Raw genomic sequence first — 19,507 nt, 5'->3', positions numbered from 1 at the left:
TAGGTAGGTAGAGATGGCGGTCAAGGCAAACCATGTTTGATTGACCCAATTAGCGCAGGATGCGCCGTTTTGATACCAAAACTTATGAAACCTGTGAGTGATAATTGGATTTATTTGAAATACATTTTTTAATTGGTTTTTAAAAAAGGGAAAAACAAGTGTTAGGCAGTCCTAAATCCACTTTGTTGCATTTAGGAACGAGATCAAGTCTTTGATCTTTGATTCTGAGATGTTATCTATGACATTAAAGAATTCGCTCCCCAGAGAGAGTGCTCTATTCCTAGCAAGGGCGGGACATTGACATAGGAAATGGTAGACCGTTTCTTTTTCTTGCTGGTCCAAGCAGCTGCGAAATAGAGAGTTACTATCCCTTAAAAATGGTTTGAGATAGTAATCGGTAAAAACCCGTTATGTTAAAAACTGCATGAATACGATATCCACAAATTTTCATTCTGCTTCCTAAAGCCTTAGCAGACTGAATTGATTTTCTAACGTCACACCCGTTACATCTAAACTTAAGACAGGTTAAAAAATGTTATTTTAAACATAAACTAACAACTAAATATTATAATGTACATGTATTTTATTTAGTGAATAGTACACGAGCTAGGAACAAAAAAAAAATGAAGTAAATGTGTCACACCCGATACAATTAAAACATCCCATCAAATAAAATTGTTCACAATTTTTTTTTTTAGTTTTAAAGTAATTGTAAACTTAAATACATATGCAGGTTAAATAACAGCGAAATGACCAAGAATATAATTGTTAAGAGTGTGTGTTTTTCAGGAGGATTAAAATAACTAATTTTACAAATAATCTCTTTGTGTAAAATTTATCATGTGAAAACCAAGGCAACCCAAAATAATCTCACACTGAAAACATGCACCCAAAATCTGCTTTAAAAATATTAGGTACATTAAGAAAATATTTTTTGAACTTTGTGAAAATTGATAAACAGTCATTAAGGGTTAATAAAAAAAATAAGAGATTTTTAATTATCACTTTTTCATTATTTGCTGTTGTTACAATGATATATAATGGATAAAACACACTCATTTAGAGTTAATTGAATGAAATACGATATGAAAGTTCATCCGATAAACAACTATCTTCAATACTCACAAGAGCTATAGAAATAAAAAGAAAATCAAACAAACTTAAGAAAAAAAAAATAACCCAAGATAGAAGAAAAGATTGACACCAATATGAACAGCAGATGTTCCAGGCTAAATGACGCGTAGCATAACAATTTATCAGATACAATTCCTTCATGTTCCCTAGAACACTCAGGGTCAATTGATTAGTATTAAAAATCTAAAGTCATTGAATAGCTTCATTAAATAGAAAATAATTCGGTTTAAAAAGTAAAAATTATTTAAATATTTCAATAGAATTGGCTTTTGATATTCAGTGAAGACATTGATTTTGTAAATCCGCCATTTTGAATGAAAATAAAAAAATATATTAATATTTCGTTTTTTTTTTTTTTTTAAAATAAAAAGTATTTAACTGATACGTATATTGAAAATTGATTTTTCACACATCCTAAAGTTTTTTTCTTGCAAAAAAATTTTTAAAATATATTTAAAAAAAAATAGTGATATCAATCAACTGGTCCAGAGTGTAAAATGCACTTATTCTGATAGATTGCTGATAAGGACGAAAGCAAACATAACACACAAGCACATCAATACACTACGCACCCTATGAATCATGAATCATCTCATCTCATCACATCAAGTCCGTCATGCATCTTGACTCTCGACAACCGCCTTTTTACTACGCACTCAAACTTGTGAATCGTGATAGTTAAAACAGAGTGAAAATTTTGTAACTTGAGTGAGTTGCTCTTTAAGACAAAAGATACACTTTGCTTCTCATGTTGCAGTTTTTTCTTCCGTTTTTGTTTTAGTTGCTAACTTTATCACCGCTTGGCTGTTGTTGTCTAAACAAATCATAATTATTATTAAAATGTTTGTTTGTATGTTTATAGTTAAAAATTAATGTCTGTTAATCTGCTTTTGTTTTTTCTTTTTTTTTCTTCATGTTTGAAATAATAGCGTCGATAATGTTTTATTTTTCACGCTTATTTCCCCTGAGATAATATAACGGACGGAAAACGATACGTCTCCAAGTATGAAGAAGTATTTTTTTGTTCATAGTAAAAAAAAAACAATAAGCGAAAGTTGGCAAATTTGATTAACAGCAAACCAGGGCGTGAAAAAAATAAGACGGAAATGCGTTTTTTTCACGCATGGTGGATGTTTTGATATTTTTTTTGATTAGGTGCGGGTTGTGGGTGTGGAAATATGGGTTTTTACTTAAAGTGGCAGAATGATGATGGTCATTGTTTTGAAAAAGCAAAAGTTTGTTTGCAGTTTGTTCGTTTGCAAAGATAAAATAATTTTGTTTTTGTTTTTTTTTTTCTTCTTTTTTATTCAAGGACAAAACTACTATCGTCATTGGGTGTGACCAAGTCCATCAAACAAAAAAGTTGTTGGTTTGTTTTGTTATTTTTTCTTGTTTTGTCTAATTTATTTAAAGTGTTGTGTGTGATGGAATTAAGTAATAATGGAGATTTATGGAAGTCATTTAAATAATATAGAAACTCTAAGTAGGTATGCGCTCGGTTTTTTAATGAATGCTTATGACCTCGTCAGTTTTTGACTTATGGTTTTGTTTCACGTTAGAGTTTGGTGAAGTTTTTCATGTTTGCAAATCTTTAATGGTACATAATTTTGCAAATAACGTCATACTTTTAATACACAAATGTAAAAAATGGGTTTAATCTTCATGTTAGCTTTATGAACCATAAAAACCTACACTGTATTCATAATTTTTAATTAAAGACGCGTTTTAAGGCAATTCTAAATCTTTCATTATAGTTTGAAACGCAAGACTCGGCCTTATTCATCAGAGTGTTAAAAAAAAATTGCTGCAAATTAGTACCATAAGAATAATTGTAATTATAAAAAAGGTGACGAACTACCAAAAACGTACAGAAGGGTTGCCAACATTCATATTCAATATTTGAAAAATTTAAAAAAAAGTTTAAAAAAAAATGTTTATAAGAAAAAAGGCTGAAATGTTTGTATACCAAGAGCCTCAATTAACAAATTGAAGAATGGAAAATGACAGAAGCTTAGGTTAGTCCATAGAGTTGTTTGAAGCATCAAACTTGAAAATACAAAATTATAGTTGTACAAAATATGATAGGTATATCTCTGTCGCGTCGGTCTTTAAGATATTTCCAGATTTTTTCATCAAAGTTCTTTCTGAGCTCAGGACTTTATATGGTGTTAAAATGAAAAATAATAAAAAAATAGGTATAAAACACCTCATTTCTGGTATTAATTGAAAAATTGATCCCAAAAATGCATATTATTGTTGTTTCCGTTTTTAACAAAAATAATATCAATGTTTTTCCAGACATGTAGGAAATGTTCTAACCAAAATTTATATAACCAAAACTTATTTTTTACTAATTTTTTTGTAAGAAAATAAGACAATTGCAGACAAAGCAAAAAACTTATTAAAAAAAAAATAGGAAAAACCGTAAAACCTGATTACCTAAATATTTTGTTTAAAAAATATTAAACTTTATAAAAAAAGCATATTTTCTAAAAACCTTATAAAAATCAAACTTTGTTTGTTAAATACAAAAAACAAAACAAAAAAATTGTTTTTGGAATTTTCTCAATATTAAGGTTATGTAATTTTATTTTTCCATATGAGCTTTACTTTTGGCAGAAATTGTTAAAGAAATTGTTAAAGTGGAAAAGCATCCACTCGCCCCCTTTTTTCGCTTCTCCTTTATCTATTAGTTGGAGAGGCGACCGTCGCACAGTGGGGCAGCCCCATATAGTGTGGTGATATAAAGGTTATTTTTTAAACTAAAGCTATTTGAAAAAAAGATCACGATTTCTAAACTTAACAGCAAAATTGATAAGATGAGCATATTTGTTTTGTTCAAAGTCTTTGATTTATGTTTATTCATGCGGTTGAAGTCCAGAGTTTTAGAGCAAAAATTCAGTTTTTAATAAGTAATAATAAAGGTGTTCTTTTGTTTATTTGTTTAAAAAAAAAATTATTTGAGAAAAAAATAAAACACAAATTTCTCGCATAGATAAAAGTTTGTAAATTACTATTCTTCTGAAAAAAAAAAAAAAATTTAAAAAAATTTCTTATACTTAAAAATTGAATGAGAAAATAATGAATTTTTTGAAACGCACCTTAAAGTTTTTTCTCAAAATCTTCTGTTTAGGCAAATATTTAGCAAGTCTAAAAATGGAGAAAGCATGATGAGCAATTACTCTATAAGCCCATATAAACACTTTTGCTAAATGTTTGCCTAAAATATTTTGAATGATATTTTGAATATCAAAAAACGGTTTTTTTTTTAAAGAAAGTGCTTTTTTGATTTTATTAAAATAAATTACAAAATCATTCTTTTTTGACAATCATGCACTGATTACTTATAAACAATATTTTTTTTTTTTGTTTTTAAAAGTTGTTTTTTTTTTTATTTTATTATAAGAAGTTTCGTGAAATAGGGCGATTTGTTATATAAAGTTAGTGCTTTTGTTTTTTACTTTTTTTTTTATTAAAACATTTTTTAATTTAATTTATTATTAATTTTTTTTCGAATTAAAATTGATGCGGCTATAAGGTTTTTTAAAAAAAGTCCCACCTCACTAAGCAAATTTGAAAAAAAAAAAAAATGACTTGAACATCAAGTTTGACAATTTTTTTCAGTATTCGCGAAAACTACTTAAATCGAAAAGCATTTGAAAGAATACAAAATAAGCTTTCAAAAAAGCTATTGCACAGTATTCTATGTCTTTTTCTTGATTTTATGTATTTTTATTTTTTATTTAAGGTTAAATTTTCAGAAAATTGCCCCTCCCACCGGTACGAGGGGTGATACAGCCCCCTTCCCATAAAATTTTTTCTAAGTTGAAACTGAAGAACTATTTCTTAAAATAAAGTTCACTTTTTATACAAAAAAAAACATAATTCAAAATTATAGGTTTTTTCAAATGTATTAATATTTTGTCCCCTTACTTAATTTCCTTGAGAAAAATAAAAATTTCAATGGAAAAAAGTTCATAAAATTCATGAAGTCTGTTAACTTTAGTTACAAAACCAAATAAAGTGACAAAAAATGTCTTATTATTAGCAGAAGTAATTAATATCACAAATCGACCTATTCTGCCCCACTGTGCGTCGTGTCGAGTTACTTACCTCTTAAGGTCAGTGGTAAAAATTGGTGTCAAATGGAAGATAAGTATATACTAAATAAAAAAAAAATAGGTTGCCACTTTAAAAATGAGAACTTCTTTGTGTCAACCAGGGTTGTAAAAATATCAAAAAAAATTTATTTGAAATAATATATGTTAAAAAAATAATTATTGAAAATAACAAAAAAACGAATTAGAAAAAAAATATTAATTGCAACTGAAAAAAAAATTCCATTAAAAAGAAATTGCAAATATAAATATTTTGCATTGCAAGAAAAAATTTTAGTGGTAATACAAATATTTTTGCATTGAAAAAATTTTTTTTTTTTTAAATTCGTCGAATTTCTTACAATTTTGACTATTCGACCATACATAAGGTTCGATGTTATAGATAACATATAGCTGATGTATGGTCAAAAAGTCAAAATTGTAAGAATATTCCCCTACAAATATGGCAAACCTATCAAATGAAAAACACAAAACAAATATTTTTTTACTAGCATAATAATCAAGCGGAAACTCACTTTAATCTAAAATAATGTAAGGTGTCAACTCTAAAACATGAGTAAGTACTCGGCAACCCTAAAAAAAACTAAAAATCACAAGAATTCAACCAAAATGCATGGTACATATTTGACAAAGGCTAAAATATAGGTATACAGATGTGAGATTTTCTTGTATCTTAGAAACTAAAAAATGTCGGCAACCCTGCTCAAATGCTTAAGAAATAACTAAAAAGGTTGCCGAATATTTGCTCGTATTTTAGATCTGGCACCCGACATTTTTAGGTTCTTAAGATAGAAGAGAGTCTCACCTGAAGTCTGATGTAAATTTTAGTAGGATTTTGAATTTTTCAATAGATACAAAAATTGTTTTTTGAAAATTCCCTTAACGTTGGGTGGACAAAAGGTTGACAAAAGAATTAGACTAGTGTGGTTCAAAAATTTGAGCTGCAATTTTGGCTTCACGGAGCTTTATAACAAACTTGGATTTTAGCTTCGACCGTTTCAAAACTTTTATCAAATAATAAAACTTACCAGTTCATAAGTCCTGACAAAAGTTCTCAAAACACAAAAAATATTGAAAATATTAAATTTATCGTAACTTTATTATTATGATCTTTGCATAATCCCGAAATCATTATAACCATTCTTTTTTCAAAAATCAATGTAATTTCGAATAAAAATCATTTATTTTTTACTTTGAATGTGTGGAAATACCTATTCTCACGTTCATTTTATGTTGCAATAAAAATAATAAATATAAAATAAACACCCGATGACTATATGTTTTGATGCGATGTCTCAAGTTTATTGACCCATATTACTGAGTATATTTATGTCTGTCTGTTCGCTGTCATCGTGTTTGTTGTCGCCCGTTGCTGTTTTTTCGTCGTCGTTGTTGGTCACTTATTGCCAATTCAACAAAAATAAAAATTAAAACTTTCCCATGCATGCAAATATCTGTACTTTGTTCCCGTTCCCGTACCCCTTTTTTGTACAAAATAATAATAAAAATTGCTGCAATATGCATAAAATTCGAATTACCTTCATTTGAATGGATAAACAAGAATATACCAACTATACTGCAATGGATTGGTGTGACGGTATGAGATGGATTGCACAGGTAAAATCACAAATACCTGCACATACGTAATAATAAAATGTGTGGCTTGCTTTTGGTTTTTATATAAATTTATCGAAGCATGGTTTAAGTGGAGAAAACGAAAAAAAAAAAAAAATAAACAAAAAATTTTTAAATTAGAAACTAAGGACCTGATGAAATTTGTTTTTTTTTTTTTTATTTGTATTTTGTGATGAAAACAATAAAAAAATGTTCTGTTTTAGTTTGGAAGAATGACCTTCAGGTTTTATTTTGGCAACATGCTTTTGCCATTAAACAGCTGTTGTTCTTGTAGATCTACTTTTACCTTGTTTTTTTTTATTATTTTATTATCCAATCTTATTTTATATCTCCTCATGCCTGTAACATTATTTTATGGTTGTTTGGTTTTTTATTTCTTGAAAATCTTTAAAGATATGAGTACTATTTGGCAGAATTGTGAAACTTTTTAAAATGCATTTTTTTTTCCGAAAATCTATAAAAACAAATATTTAATTTTTGTTACTAAATGTTTAGACATTGTTGACTACAAACTCAAATCTTCATATTAAAACTTGGTTCGAGAATAGGGTCCGAAGATATCTGCGAATCTTAGAAAAAAAGAACTTTAATTTAAAATTCCTCAACAATCAGATCTCAAGGACACTTTTGGCTTTCTTTCCTAAATAGAACTAAGGGGTAATTCCATGAAAAAGTGGACACGAATTTTGAACAAATTATGCAGTCTTTTTTACTTTTTTTATTAGCAAATTTCTATTTACAAACGTCAACTCTTTTTGCAAGTTGCAAGAAGAGATTCTTTGTTGTTCCCTTATGGATAGACATAAAATTCAGGGAGTTTAATAATCTTAAAGCATTTTTATAGCATAAGCTTGCCAACAACAGAAGAATTGAGGAGCGTTTTTTCAAAACTCAACAAACGCATTTTTTGCGAAAATGAGTTATTGGTATAGAAATTTTTGGCACGACCAGGCGCACAAGATGACAAAATAAAAATGTTAAAAAAGTGAACAGTTTTAATTTAAAAAAATATTTAAAATCGAGCGTTTTTTCAAAACTCAACAAAATTACTGGAGGTTTTTGCAAAACTCAACAAAATTATTGGAGGTTTTTCCAAAACTCAACAAAATGGCTCGTTTTTGCAAAACTCCACAAAGTTTGCCTGTGGTTGGAAAGCAATTATTATTATATGGGCATGAAATGGGCATCCCAAGAGAGCGACGAGGAGGAAACAGGGCTAAACCCGTTGATTCTGAAATAACAACTGCTGTTAGAACTCACATTTCATCTTTCTACTGCCGCGAAAGTCATTATTCCAGAAAAAAATCCAAAAGAAGCTATCTTCCACCAGAGCTGACTCTCAAAAAAATGTTCAATATTTTTGTATCGGAACAAGAGAAAACTGGAAAACAAAAGTGCAGTCTATCCAAATATAAAAAGATTTTTTACTCGGAATTTATGAGAGTATGATGTCCAGATATCAACGTGCAAAGACAAGACAAGTGTGGCTTTACAACATGGGAATCGTCAACCACATGGAAAGCCAAGATAAGGAAAACGTAACGTTTTATTCTTGGCTGGAGACGGATGGCCCAAGAGGAGCAAACGAAGTAGCATCCATCGTTGTGGACTATACTTAAAAAAGCTTGAAGGAAGCCTGAAGACTCAATCTGGGCCAAAGCCAAAAAAACTACGTCTTTTTTCTGACTCTTGTGCTTCTCAAAATAAAAACACGATTTTGATGATTGCACTATGCTCTTTTCTGGAAAAAAGCAAAATGTTCAAAAATATAAACCACTATTTTCCAATAACAGGTCACAGCTACATGCCACCAGATCGTGTGTTTGGACGAGTGGAAAAGGAATATAGGAAGAAAGAAGTCATCATTTCTCCTGAAGAATATTACAACGTTCTTCAAAATATTGGAATCGTAAGAAAAATCGGAAAAGACTGGACCGTGTGCGACTACAAGCTGGATTCAAAAAAAAACTTATAAGGTCAAAGTTGCCTCTTAAAATAAGTTAGAGTGATATACCTACTACGAAAAGACGGGAAATAAAGTAGCATTATCTGTCAGTGACACCTTCAGCGGATCTCCTGTAACGGATGCACCTCTGAAAAGCCAGTTTTTTCAGCGTGTCCAAAAACTGCCAATTTAAAAAAGTTGCCCCAGAAAACAAAGTTTCGGAAAAAAAGATGACTGACGTACAGAAGCTAATGAAATTTTTTATTATTCCGGATGATGCCAAGGACTTCTATGAAACTGTTCTCTCCGCAAACGCTAAGGAGTCCACAGAGGATATGGAAAGACGCTATGGCGATTAAAAATAATGTTTTTTTTTATTCAATATTTATTTTAGTTAATATTAATATAAGTTCATTGCAATGTATTTATTTCTTTAATAAATAAGATTTTAAATACTAATTTATCTATCTATTTATTTAAAAGAAAAATAAACGTTTTTGCAAAACTCAACAAATACCTGTATTTGTTGCGTTTTGAAAAAACGCGGTGTTTTCGTGTTCAAAATACGGACGAATCTTCCCAAATATTGAAATAGCAATTAAGCCTGTCGATTAGCTGTTCAAGAAAGAACAACTCCTCATTTCTACTTTTTGAAAATTCAACTTTGTATTCAAATGGGAAAGAAAAAACCTTCTCCTGAAAAATTTGAAAAATGCACTTGTTGAGTTTTGAAAAAACGCTCCTCAATTTTAGATGAAAATGACGGAAAAACAAGGAAACTAAAAACATGATGAGTCTAATAGTGACGATGACAACACCCCCTCGTTATTGGTAAAATAAATTAACATTTAAGCAAGCTTCGTTACACAATATTCGATTTAAAAAAAAATTGAGTGCAAATGCATCTTTTCTTTACATTTACAACTACAAATCACAGGTAACATGAGTTACCAAAATAATGTAACGTGAGTTACCTAAATATTTTAAAATTTTTCCTCGAAATATTGAAAAAATGTTTGGTTTTGTCACTAACAATAAAAGCTTGTAATTTTTTATGTATGGAATCTTCATTAAAAACAAATAAAGATTCTTAATTTCACATAAAAACTTCATACTGACTCTTAAAATTCGTGTCCGATTTTTGTAACGTGAGTTACCATCAAACTTTTATTTTTCCCAAGCAAATGTTAAAAATAAATTAAATTTTTTTAGTTAATTATGAAAGTAATAGTTATGCTCTATTCATGGATAGTAATTTCGTATCAATTTACATTAAAATTGACAAAAAAAAATTATTTATGTGTTGGAAATTTGTGTGAATGTAACGTGAGTTACCATGGAATTGCCCTAAGAGAGACCTCTCTTTTGATGTCTCATTTAATTAATTTGGAGACAATTTTTTTTAAACAGAATTTGTTTCGGTAGGGGTACCACTCGTATTTTTTCCGAAAATCCAAAAAAATATAAATTTGGATTTTTTGTACTGAAATCGATTGGCCTGTCCAATATCTTCATTAGGGTGGGTAAAAAAAAAATCGAAATTCTTTTTTTTTATTTGGTACTCCGAAAAATCGATTGCTAGACACCTCTAGAATATACACACCAAATATGAGCTCTTTATATTAATGGCAAGGTCCTCCGCTTTGCAATTTTCCATTTTTACATCAAGCTTCTAATAAAAATATTCTTGTAGGAAATTGAACGCTCTACAAAAAAGACCTTATACACTTTTTTCGTTTATCTAACCGTTGAATAGATATTTGAGGTCCAAAAATCGAGAAAATCTTTAAAAATTCGTTTTTTGTTCTTAATTTTGTAACAAATTGAAAAATTATAATAATCAAACGCGCAAGACATATTCTTCTTGGAAATTGATTGCTCCACAAAAAAGGTCTTGTTAACTTTTTTCATTAATCTAACCACCCTAATCTTCATATTGACATTCTATAACATAACTCAAAAATCTAGAAAAAATTTCATGTCCTCAAGTCGCGTTGTTCAAGATCAAGCCATGAGATTGAGATTTTTAAAAATTATCAAAATGGGAATAGTATTATACAGGGTGTCCCGAAATAAGATAAAGAAAATTTAAGGGATGATTTTTGGATGTATTTTAAGAAAAAAATTGTGCTACAGTAAAGCTCTATTTGCGATGATTTAAGAAAACCCTTACTTTGGTATGCCTTTACTCAGAATAATGATAACATTGTTTTACGAAGTTTGATGAACTTTTCCGAAGTTTTTTTTTGGTTTTTGCTGAGCTCGAATGCATAGTCAAAAATGTTCTACCTGCTCGCGTTTTCGAGATATTCCCGTTACAAAATATCAATAATCGATTTTTTACTATTATGTAAGCATTTCTATAGCTAAAAGTAGATTTGTTTCAGAAAAAAAAAAAAAATAATATTTTTCTACAGTTTTTGGGTGTGTTGAACTCGAATCCGAAGTTAGAATTTTTCAATAAGCTCGCGTTTTTAAGAAATTCCCGTTATTAAATCTCAATAATCGATTTTTTGATATGTCTTTTTTATGCATTTCCCTAGCTTAAAATTGTTTTTATTCAGTACCTAACAAAATAATACTTTTCTAAATGTTTTGGCGTTTGGGAGTGTTGAACTCGAATCCGAAATCAAAATTTTTTTTATCGACTTGTGTTTTTGAGATATTACCGTTATAAAATCTCGAAAATAGATTTTTTTGATGTGCACTTTTTAACCATTTTCCTAGCTAACAGTGGTTTGGTTTCAGGAACAAAATAAGGAATATTTTTCTAAATGTTTTGAGTGTGCTCAACTCGATTCCAAATCAGAATTTTTTATCCAGTTTTCGAGATACCTGTATCAGCCAAATTAGAGCTGCTAAAAAAAACTTAGGGCAGATTTAAAATCAGCGATACCAAATTAGTAAAAAAAAAAAACAGTAAAGAAACTTCATAAAACATATACCTTAAAGGTGCAATTTTTAGACCAGTATAATTTCTCTGTTAATGATAATGGTAAAAACTTGATAAAGGTATTTATTTTTCGAAAAAATGATATTCATTGTAAATGTGTTAAAAATTTTAAATATCTCGTTTGGTTGCTTAGATATGAATTATTAAAGTTGCTCCTTTTTTCATGTCCATGATAATTTTTGACTTTGAGACCAATTTTCTACTAGAAATAATAGATAAACACAGTGTTTTATTGACTGCCGTAAAAATGCAGCTTTTACTGTACCTAATGTAGCAGATTTTTTTGTTTAAATTTTTTTTGTAGTAGATTTTTTTATAGTTGAAAAATTAGTATTCAAAATTTTTTCCGCATTCTTTTCTTATTATTTTGTTTTATTTTTGTCTCTCAATTTTCCATTAATTTTTTTTTGAAATAATAAATAAATTAATTTATAAGTAAGTCAATACTCGTGGCATGAGTAAGTTACATTTAACTTTTTCTAAACTACATTCTTCAACAAACCATAAAGTCTAATCTCTAAGCCATGATGCAAGACATACAAAGAATTATACACTCTTTTTCAACACATTACCACTTTTCCATAGAATCGAATTAACATGATCACGCTTCCCTGCAAGTTGCAGTCGCAGTATCTACCTCCTTTTGCTTATGTTTTTTTTTTTGTTTTTGTTTTTTTCTTAAAGCAACACGACCATGTCTAGTCTACTTATTTAATAAATTAACTCCACCTCAATAAAATGCAAGGTAAACAAGAATAGAATCCATAGCAACCTGGCGGAAAATAATAGAAACAGGAAAAACTGACTGAAAAAAAAAAAAAAACAAATAAAAAACAACAAGAGGGCGCTGAATGAAGAAAATCATCATTTGCATAAACAAATGAAGACCGCGCGGCACGATTTTATTCATAAAAAAGAAACCCAAACTTGGTAAACTCATTTGCGTCATCATCGTCATCATTAGCAATGTAATAGAAATGGTTGATGCGGGAGTCAAAGTAAAAGGGTTGATGGAAATTTACACTTGAGAATGGAAATGATGATTTTCTTTTAGGTCTTTTACATCCGGAGACGTCTTGAGTTAATTCTCGGTTCATAATGGTACCAAATTATAAATAAAAATGTTTCTTAAATTAAAGTATGAGAAGACAGATAGCAGACGTTTTGATAATAATTAGTCTTTCCTTACACCCAGAGAAAAGTCGGTGTAAAATTAGCCTATTTCGGGGGCTAACTCTGCTTAGGACTAAGGCAATTTTGGGGTAGCTTAGTCCTAGGCTAATTCTGCCTATTTTCCTAAGGCAAATCGAAAATTTTCAAATTTACCTAAATCCTAACATAAAATTTACCTATCTTACCTATTTCCTAAGGTGATTTAAAATTTCCCCTCCGAAGTTTTACCTATTTCCTAAGGTGAATTAGCTTAGTCCTAGGTTGATTTTACGTATTTTCTAAGGTGATTTAGCTTAGGCCTAGGCAGATTTTACCTAGTTTCTAAGGTGATTTAGCTTAGGCCTAGGCAGATTTTACCTAGTTTCTAAGGTGATTTAGCTTAGGCCTAGGCAGATTTTACCTATTTCCTAAGGTGAATTACATATTCCGAATTCAATTTTACCTATTTCCTAAGGTGAATTACCTTAGTCCTAGGCTGATTTTACCTAGTTTCTAAGGTGATTTAGCTTAGGCCTAGGCAGATTTTACCTAGTTTCTAGGGTGATTTAGCTTATTCCTAGGCAGATTTTACCTAGTTTCTAAGGTGATTTAGCTTATTCCTAGGCAGATTTTACCTATTTCCTAAGGTGAATTACATTTTCGGAATTCAATTTTACCTATTTCCTAAGGTGAATTACCTTAGTCCTAGGCTGATTTTACCTAGTTTCTAAGGTGATTTAGCTTAGGCCTAGGCAGATTTTACCTAGTTTCTAGGGTGATTTAGCTTATTCCTAGGCAGATTTTACCTAGTTTCTAAGGTGATTTAGCTTATTCCTAGGCAGATTTTACCTATTTCCTAAGGTGAATTACATTTTCGGAATTCAATTTTACCTATTTCCTAAGGTGAATTAGCTTAGTCCTAGGCTGATTTTACCTAGTTTCTAAGGTGATTTAGCTTAGGCCTAGGCAGATTTTACCTAGTTTCTAGGTTGATTTAGCTTATTCCTAGGCAGATTTTACCTAGTTTCTAAGGTGATTTAGCTTATTCCTAGGCAGATTTTACCTATTTCCTAAGGTGAATTAGCTTATTCCTAGGCTAATTTTACCTATTTCCTAAGGTGAATTACCTTATTCCTAGGCAGATTTTACCTTATTCCTAGGTAATTTTTACCTATTTCCTTAGGTGAATTACCTTATTCCTAGGCAGATTTTACCTATTTCCTAAGGTGAATTACCTTATTCCTAGGCAGATTTTACCTTATTCCTAGGTAATCTTTACCTATTTCCTTAGGTGAATTACCTTATTCCTAGGTAATCTTTACCTATTTCCTTAGGTGAATTACCTTATTCCTAGGTAATTTTTACCTATTTCCTAAGGTGAATTACCTTATTCCTAGGCAGATTTTACCTTATTCCTAGGTAATCTTTACCTAGTTCCTTAGGTGAATTACCTTATTCCTAGGTAATTTTTACCTATTTCCTTAGGTGAATCCATAGCTGAAAAAAATCCTTTTTGAAAAAAAGAAAAAAATCATGTAATTTTATAATTATAAATATAATTTATTTTCGTTTTGTTTGTTTAAACATAAATTACTCTTAGATTAAATATAAATTACTCTTAGATTTTTTAATGGAAGAACATGCTTTCTTTTTACAAACTCACTTCAGCAATACATTAAATACAGTACTGGACAAAATAAAATACGCACTATCCGAACTTTCACATTTATGCTATTCTCGCTCCCCAAGTTATCAATAAAATAATCTAAAGTAGTGATTAAGAAAGTCTAATACTATCCTTATACGGTTCTGTCGAAATAATGTAAAAAATGCTTGAAACGAGAGAGAAAATAATTTAAGTTCTTAATTTAAGTTCTCACTAAAGATTATTTTATTGATAACTTGGGGAGCGAGAATAGCATAAATGTGAAAGTTCGGATAGTGCGTATTTTATTTTGTCCAGTACTGTATATGTAGAACATGGACTGTACAAAATAATACATTGATATAATTTAATTAATTAATGCATTTATATCATTTAGTAAAGTTGAAACAGAAGGTATTTTTTTACCGTCTTGAATATTAAAGAAAAACATTTGTATAAAAACCCATACCGAAAAACACTGTGGAGGGTATTGAATATTTAATACATAAACGAGCTTTAAATAAAAAATAATGCAGTCCAAATAAGTATCTAATTTAAACATAATATTGTCCAAGGACACATAAAAATTATTATAATGAAATCTCTCACCAACAACAATTATTAGGGGCTGAAGTTTTGTTTTCGATTTTAAACATTCCTCCCTTTTTATTTTTAGCATAGGTTCGACCTGGCCTGCACATTCCACTTCCAGAGTGAAAGATGATTTTGAATCTTCAATTGTAAATTTCTTCAATTTACCATTAAACTGCTGCGATGATGGAGGCAACACTCCATGTAACAGAGTTGCATAGCCAATATTGACGTTATCTGAAAATAAATTAATACGTCATAAGTAAAAAATAATTAAAAAATTAAAATAAAACAGAATTTAAAAAAAAAGAGTTTAAATAAAAACAAGGTTCTACCTATGTCAAGGTCGTCAATATTCTCCCTGAATTCATTGAGGAATGATTTAAGAGCGCTGCACTTGATCCTCGCTGTGAACAATTCTAGGGCTATTTTCGAAAATTGTTCCCATTTGGTGAAGTCGAACCCATTATTCGGTTTTATAAAATTGTAATCCATGGCAATCTGTTAATAGACAGAATAAAACATACTATTATGTAGAAGATTATAGATATTGTGTACATCAATGTAATTAATTAAAGTTGAAGAAATTTTTTAGTGATATAAAATATATACACAGTTTATATAACTGAAAATACTCTTTTATCCTAATTTAATTGGCTTATATCAAAAATGGTTACATCAGAAAGCGTCGAGCGCTTTAACAAAATGCGCTCTACGCTTTTTGATCTTATAAAAACCTATTAAAAACGAATGTTCTTACCAGTTCTGGCGCTCGTGAATATTTGTAAAGCGGCCACTCCTGAAGGACTGTGTGGAGGTCAATGTCAGAGCTTTGGGAAATCATATCCCTCCTGAATGGCATAGTTTGTTTCCATTGTTTAGTAACTGTTTCCCAGTCCCGGTTTTGTTTCAGCTCGTCGCAAACCCTTTGCATCTCGGTCTCGTTTATTGGTTCTTCATCACAATCCTCTTTGGAATTATCTTCCACTTCTGCCAGTTTAACTTTCTTTGATGACGTGGGATCAGTTTTATAGAGCTGCTTTAGAGATCTTCGTTGTCCTCTATATCGGTCGTACAGTTTACCCTTGGGGGGGATTTTGTTAAACCCTCGAACAAAGTACGAACCCTGTAATTAAAGTTTATAATATAAAGCGAATTTAGTTTGAACCCCCAAAAAACCAACCAAGTTTTCTGTAGGAAAAATTTTTACGATTTCCTCTGCCAAGATTTCACACCTCTTAACCGTCATTTTCTTTTTATTTTCAGTAAAATATTGGACAATTTTGTGGACCAAATTTGTTCGATCCTCTGGAGTCAAACAATTTTTGAGGCGATAGGATTCTAAAATTGCTCTGCCCTGTTCTGTTTTCTTCAAAATTTCTAGTACAGTTACCTAAAATTAAATAATCGATTTTTCACTCATTACTACTAAAGTTTCATATTCGATTTTAAAACATTTTTTCTTTTCCTTTGCAGGATGGGTTATATTTGGCTGGCGCTTCGAAAGTGAAAAATCTTTTTTGAACAGTCAGTTTTTTAAATGCTTTGATGATGAAGGATTTCATACAATCAAATTGCATTCAAAAAAAATTTTTTCAAATAGAGTTACTGATAACGTAAATCATTTAAAGTACTAATGAATTTAAAAAAGGAATTTTGTACCGTCTTGAATATTGAAGAAAAAATGTTTTTGAATAAGAATACGTGGCATAAAATAAACACTGTGGAGGGTATTGAATATTTAATACATATACAAGCTTTAAATAAAAATTAATACAGTCTAAATATGTATTTAATTTAAATTTAATATTGTCCAAGGATACCATTCCTCCCGTTTTATTCTAAGCAAAGGTTCAATCTGGCTTGCATATTCCACTTCCAGAGTGAAAGAAGATCTTGAATCTTCAATTGTGAATTTCTTCAATTTACCATTGATATGATTTAATTAATTAATGCATTGATATCATTTAATAAAGTGGAAACAGAAGGTATTTTTTTACCGTCTTGAATATTAAAGAAAAATATTTGTATAAAAACCCATACCGAAAAACACTGTGGAAGGTATTGAATATTTTTAATACATAAACAAGCTTTAAATAAAAAATAATGCAGTCCAAATAAGTATCTAATTTAAACATAATATTGTCCAAGGACACATAAAAATTATTATAATGAAATCTCTCACCAACAACAATTATTAGGGGCTGAAGTTTTGTTTTCGATTTTAAACATTCCTCCCTTTTTATTTTTAGCATAGGTTCGACCTGGCCTGCATATTCCACTTCCAGAGTGAAAGAAGATCTTGAATCTTCAATTGTAAATTTCTTCAATTTACCATTAAACTGCTGCGATGATGGAGGCAACACTCCATGTAACAGAGTTGCATAGCCAATATTTAAATTATTTTCTAAATAAAATCCCTGGAAACCCTAGAAAGATAATCTCCGTTCTCTGAGACATATAAAAATGTGATTATCATTCTAGGTTTAAAAAAAAAAATGTTCGTTCTGATCTCTTTTGTATCTATTAAATGAGTGCAAGATGTCATAATTTGAATATCCTAGTCTATTTATTAAAATATTAAACAATTATATCTATATGTATTAAAATAAATTAAATTTTTTTTTTTTTTTGCCATCTATATTATATACCTGGTACCTTACATCAGAATCCGATGAACTACTTGTTGGCGATGGACTACTCAAAGTGTTAACCCACGATTCTACTGAGTGTTGATTGGTCAATTTATTAACGGGCCTCGGACTCACAGTAAAAACTCCCTGTTTAAAAAAGAAAAATTAAACTGAATGCATATTTGGAAAAGTAAGTTTTGCTTACATTTTCGTTTTGCCAAATTCCTAATTTAGACTCGAAGATCATTTTTGTGTTGAAGTCTGGGAATTCCAAGAATATTTGGTCGATATGTCTTTCCTTCATGCATTTCAACCCCTCAATGTTGATTTTCTTGTCTGTCAAATACAAGTATTTTGGGTTAGATTTCTAATAGCCTGTTTCGACCAGAGCAAATGATTTCTATAAAATGAGTTTCCAAATGAGATAATTTACTTTAAAAAAATTTAACATCCGAAATGAGATCATTTCGTCGCCGTTCAATGAAAACTCCCTAAGTAACTTTCGATTTTTATTAAATTTTTCAAGTTAACCAATAACGGAAGCTTAATTTTTCAATTCTATAAAAAAAATTATTTTACCAAAATGCAAAGAAACACTCAGCTTAAATCATTTTTGGATCTTTAATATTGGATAACCAATTTCTAATGCAATTTCTCCATAAACGAAAAATGGACTTAGGGAGTTTTCATTGAACGGCGACGATTTGCGAAATTATCCCTTTTCAGCTCAAGTCGAAACAGGCTATAAAATAAAAAAAGAGATTTAACCTTTAAGAAATTTGTAAAGTTGGTCATAGAGTTCCCACGACATGAGTAGATTGGCTAATTCTAAGTCATCATCGTTTGTTTCAGCGTCTTTTTGAGGAATGATATTTTGAACTGTAACTTCAACCCTGTTTAATTGGTTTGGATCATTGGGATTGACTAATGATAATTCGCCTTTTTCGTTCATATAAATTATTGAACTTTGTTCAGATTGAAGATTCACTTCGACGTCACTTCCATCAACAAGTTCACTACTTGGTAATTCAGCATCCATTTTGAAGTCGTTGTTTTCTATGAAAAAAAGTGTTTTTTGCGAATGAATTCACCAGCATAAAGAATCTTATGAGAATGGACCGGTGGTGGTCCATCAAATGCTGTAATTGATTTTAATATAAATTTTTCTTCTTTTGGCTTAATTTTTTCAAATGACATATAATGATCGTTAAATATTGTTGGTATTTCCTGGCAAAGCATGTATATTTTTCTATTTGCATCTAAAATGATTATACGTGTAATTATAAAAAAAATCACATTTAAATTATTGGTTATTGATAAGTAAGAACCCTTTTTATAGACTGTTCCTAGATATTCAATTTTTTCGAAATGTTTTGAATTCAGATTTAATATATCGAAACTTAGGTCGGATATATTTTCAGCAACAGAAGATATTTCATCATGATGGGAGAATTGAAGAAAATCGTCCCTGGGTTTAGTAATTTGGTAAGCGAACTTGAATTGGAATTTCGTTGCAATTGAAAGTAAAATATTTTTACGGCTGGATGTAACTCTACTGTATGATTTTAGTTCTTGATGTTTTGCTTCAAATAAAAATGACCAATAAAATTTTGGAAGTCCTGAATATCGTATAATTCGAGGATAATGGATAAGATTGTGATGTTTAGGTTTTAAAGTATCGCCAAATAAATTTTGATATAA

General features: G+C 29.8%; 2 protein-coding genes across 9 annotated transcripts in view; one reads left to right on the top strand and one right to left on the bottom strand.

Annotated features, from left to right (window-relative positions):
- LOC129919943 (formin-like protein) overlaps positions 1–19,507 on the top strand; it is a 134,893-nt gene that overhangs the window by 53,702 nt on the left and 61,684 nt on the right. The window lies entirely within an intron of this gene.
- Positions 14,950–18,845, bottom strand: LOC129919944 (uncharacterized). The gene is made up of 7 exons (XM_056001068.1): positions 18,575–18,845; positions 18,012–18,142; positions 17,837–17,953; positions 16,357–16,566; positions 15,934–16,299; positions 15,509–15,674; positions 14,950–15,410 (listed from the first exon to the last, which is right to left on the bottom strand). Exons 1-7 carry the CDS (start codon positions 18,843–18,845, stop codon positions 14,950–14,952), a joined length of 1,722 nt encoding a protein of 573 aa, XP_055857043.1.

This window comes from Episyrphus balteatus, chromosome 4, assembly GCF_945859705.1.
Source record: "Episyrphus balteatus chromosome 4, idEpiBalt1.1, whole genome shotgun sequence".
Lineage (NCBI taxonomy): Eukaryota > Metazoa > Arthropoda > Insecta > Diptera > Syrphidae > Episyrphus > Episyrphus balteatus.
The sequence above is the reverse complement of the archived record's forward strand: the minus strand, read 5'-3'. Positions and strand labels throughout refer to the sequence as shown.

What these genes read in the sequence shown, in the direction of transcription:
- LOC129919944 (XM_056001068.1), bottom strand. Translation starts at nt 18,845, where the DNA reads ATGGATGCTGAATTACCAAGTAGTGAACTTGTTGATGGAAGTGACGTC. An exon ending in ACTTTACAAATTTCTTAAAG is followed by an intron (nt 18,143 to 18,574) that starts GTTAAATCTCTT and finishes TGTATTTGACAG; the next exon opens with ACAAGAAAATCAACATTGAG. An exon ending in TTTTTCCTACAGAAAACTTG is followed by an intron (nt 16,300 to 16,356) that starts GTTGGTTTTTTG and finishes CTTTAATTACAG; the next exon opens with GGTTCGTACTTTGTTCGAGG.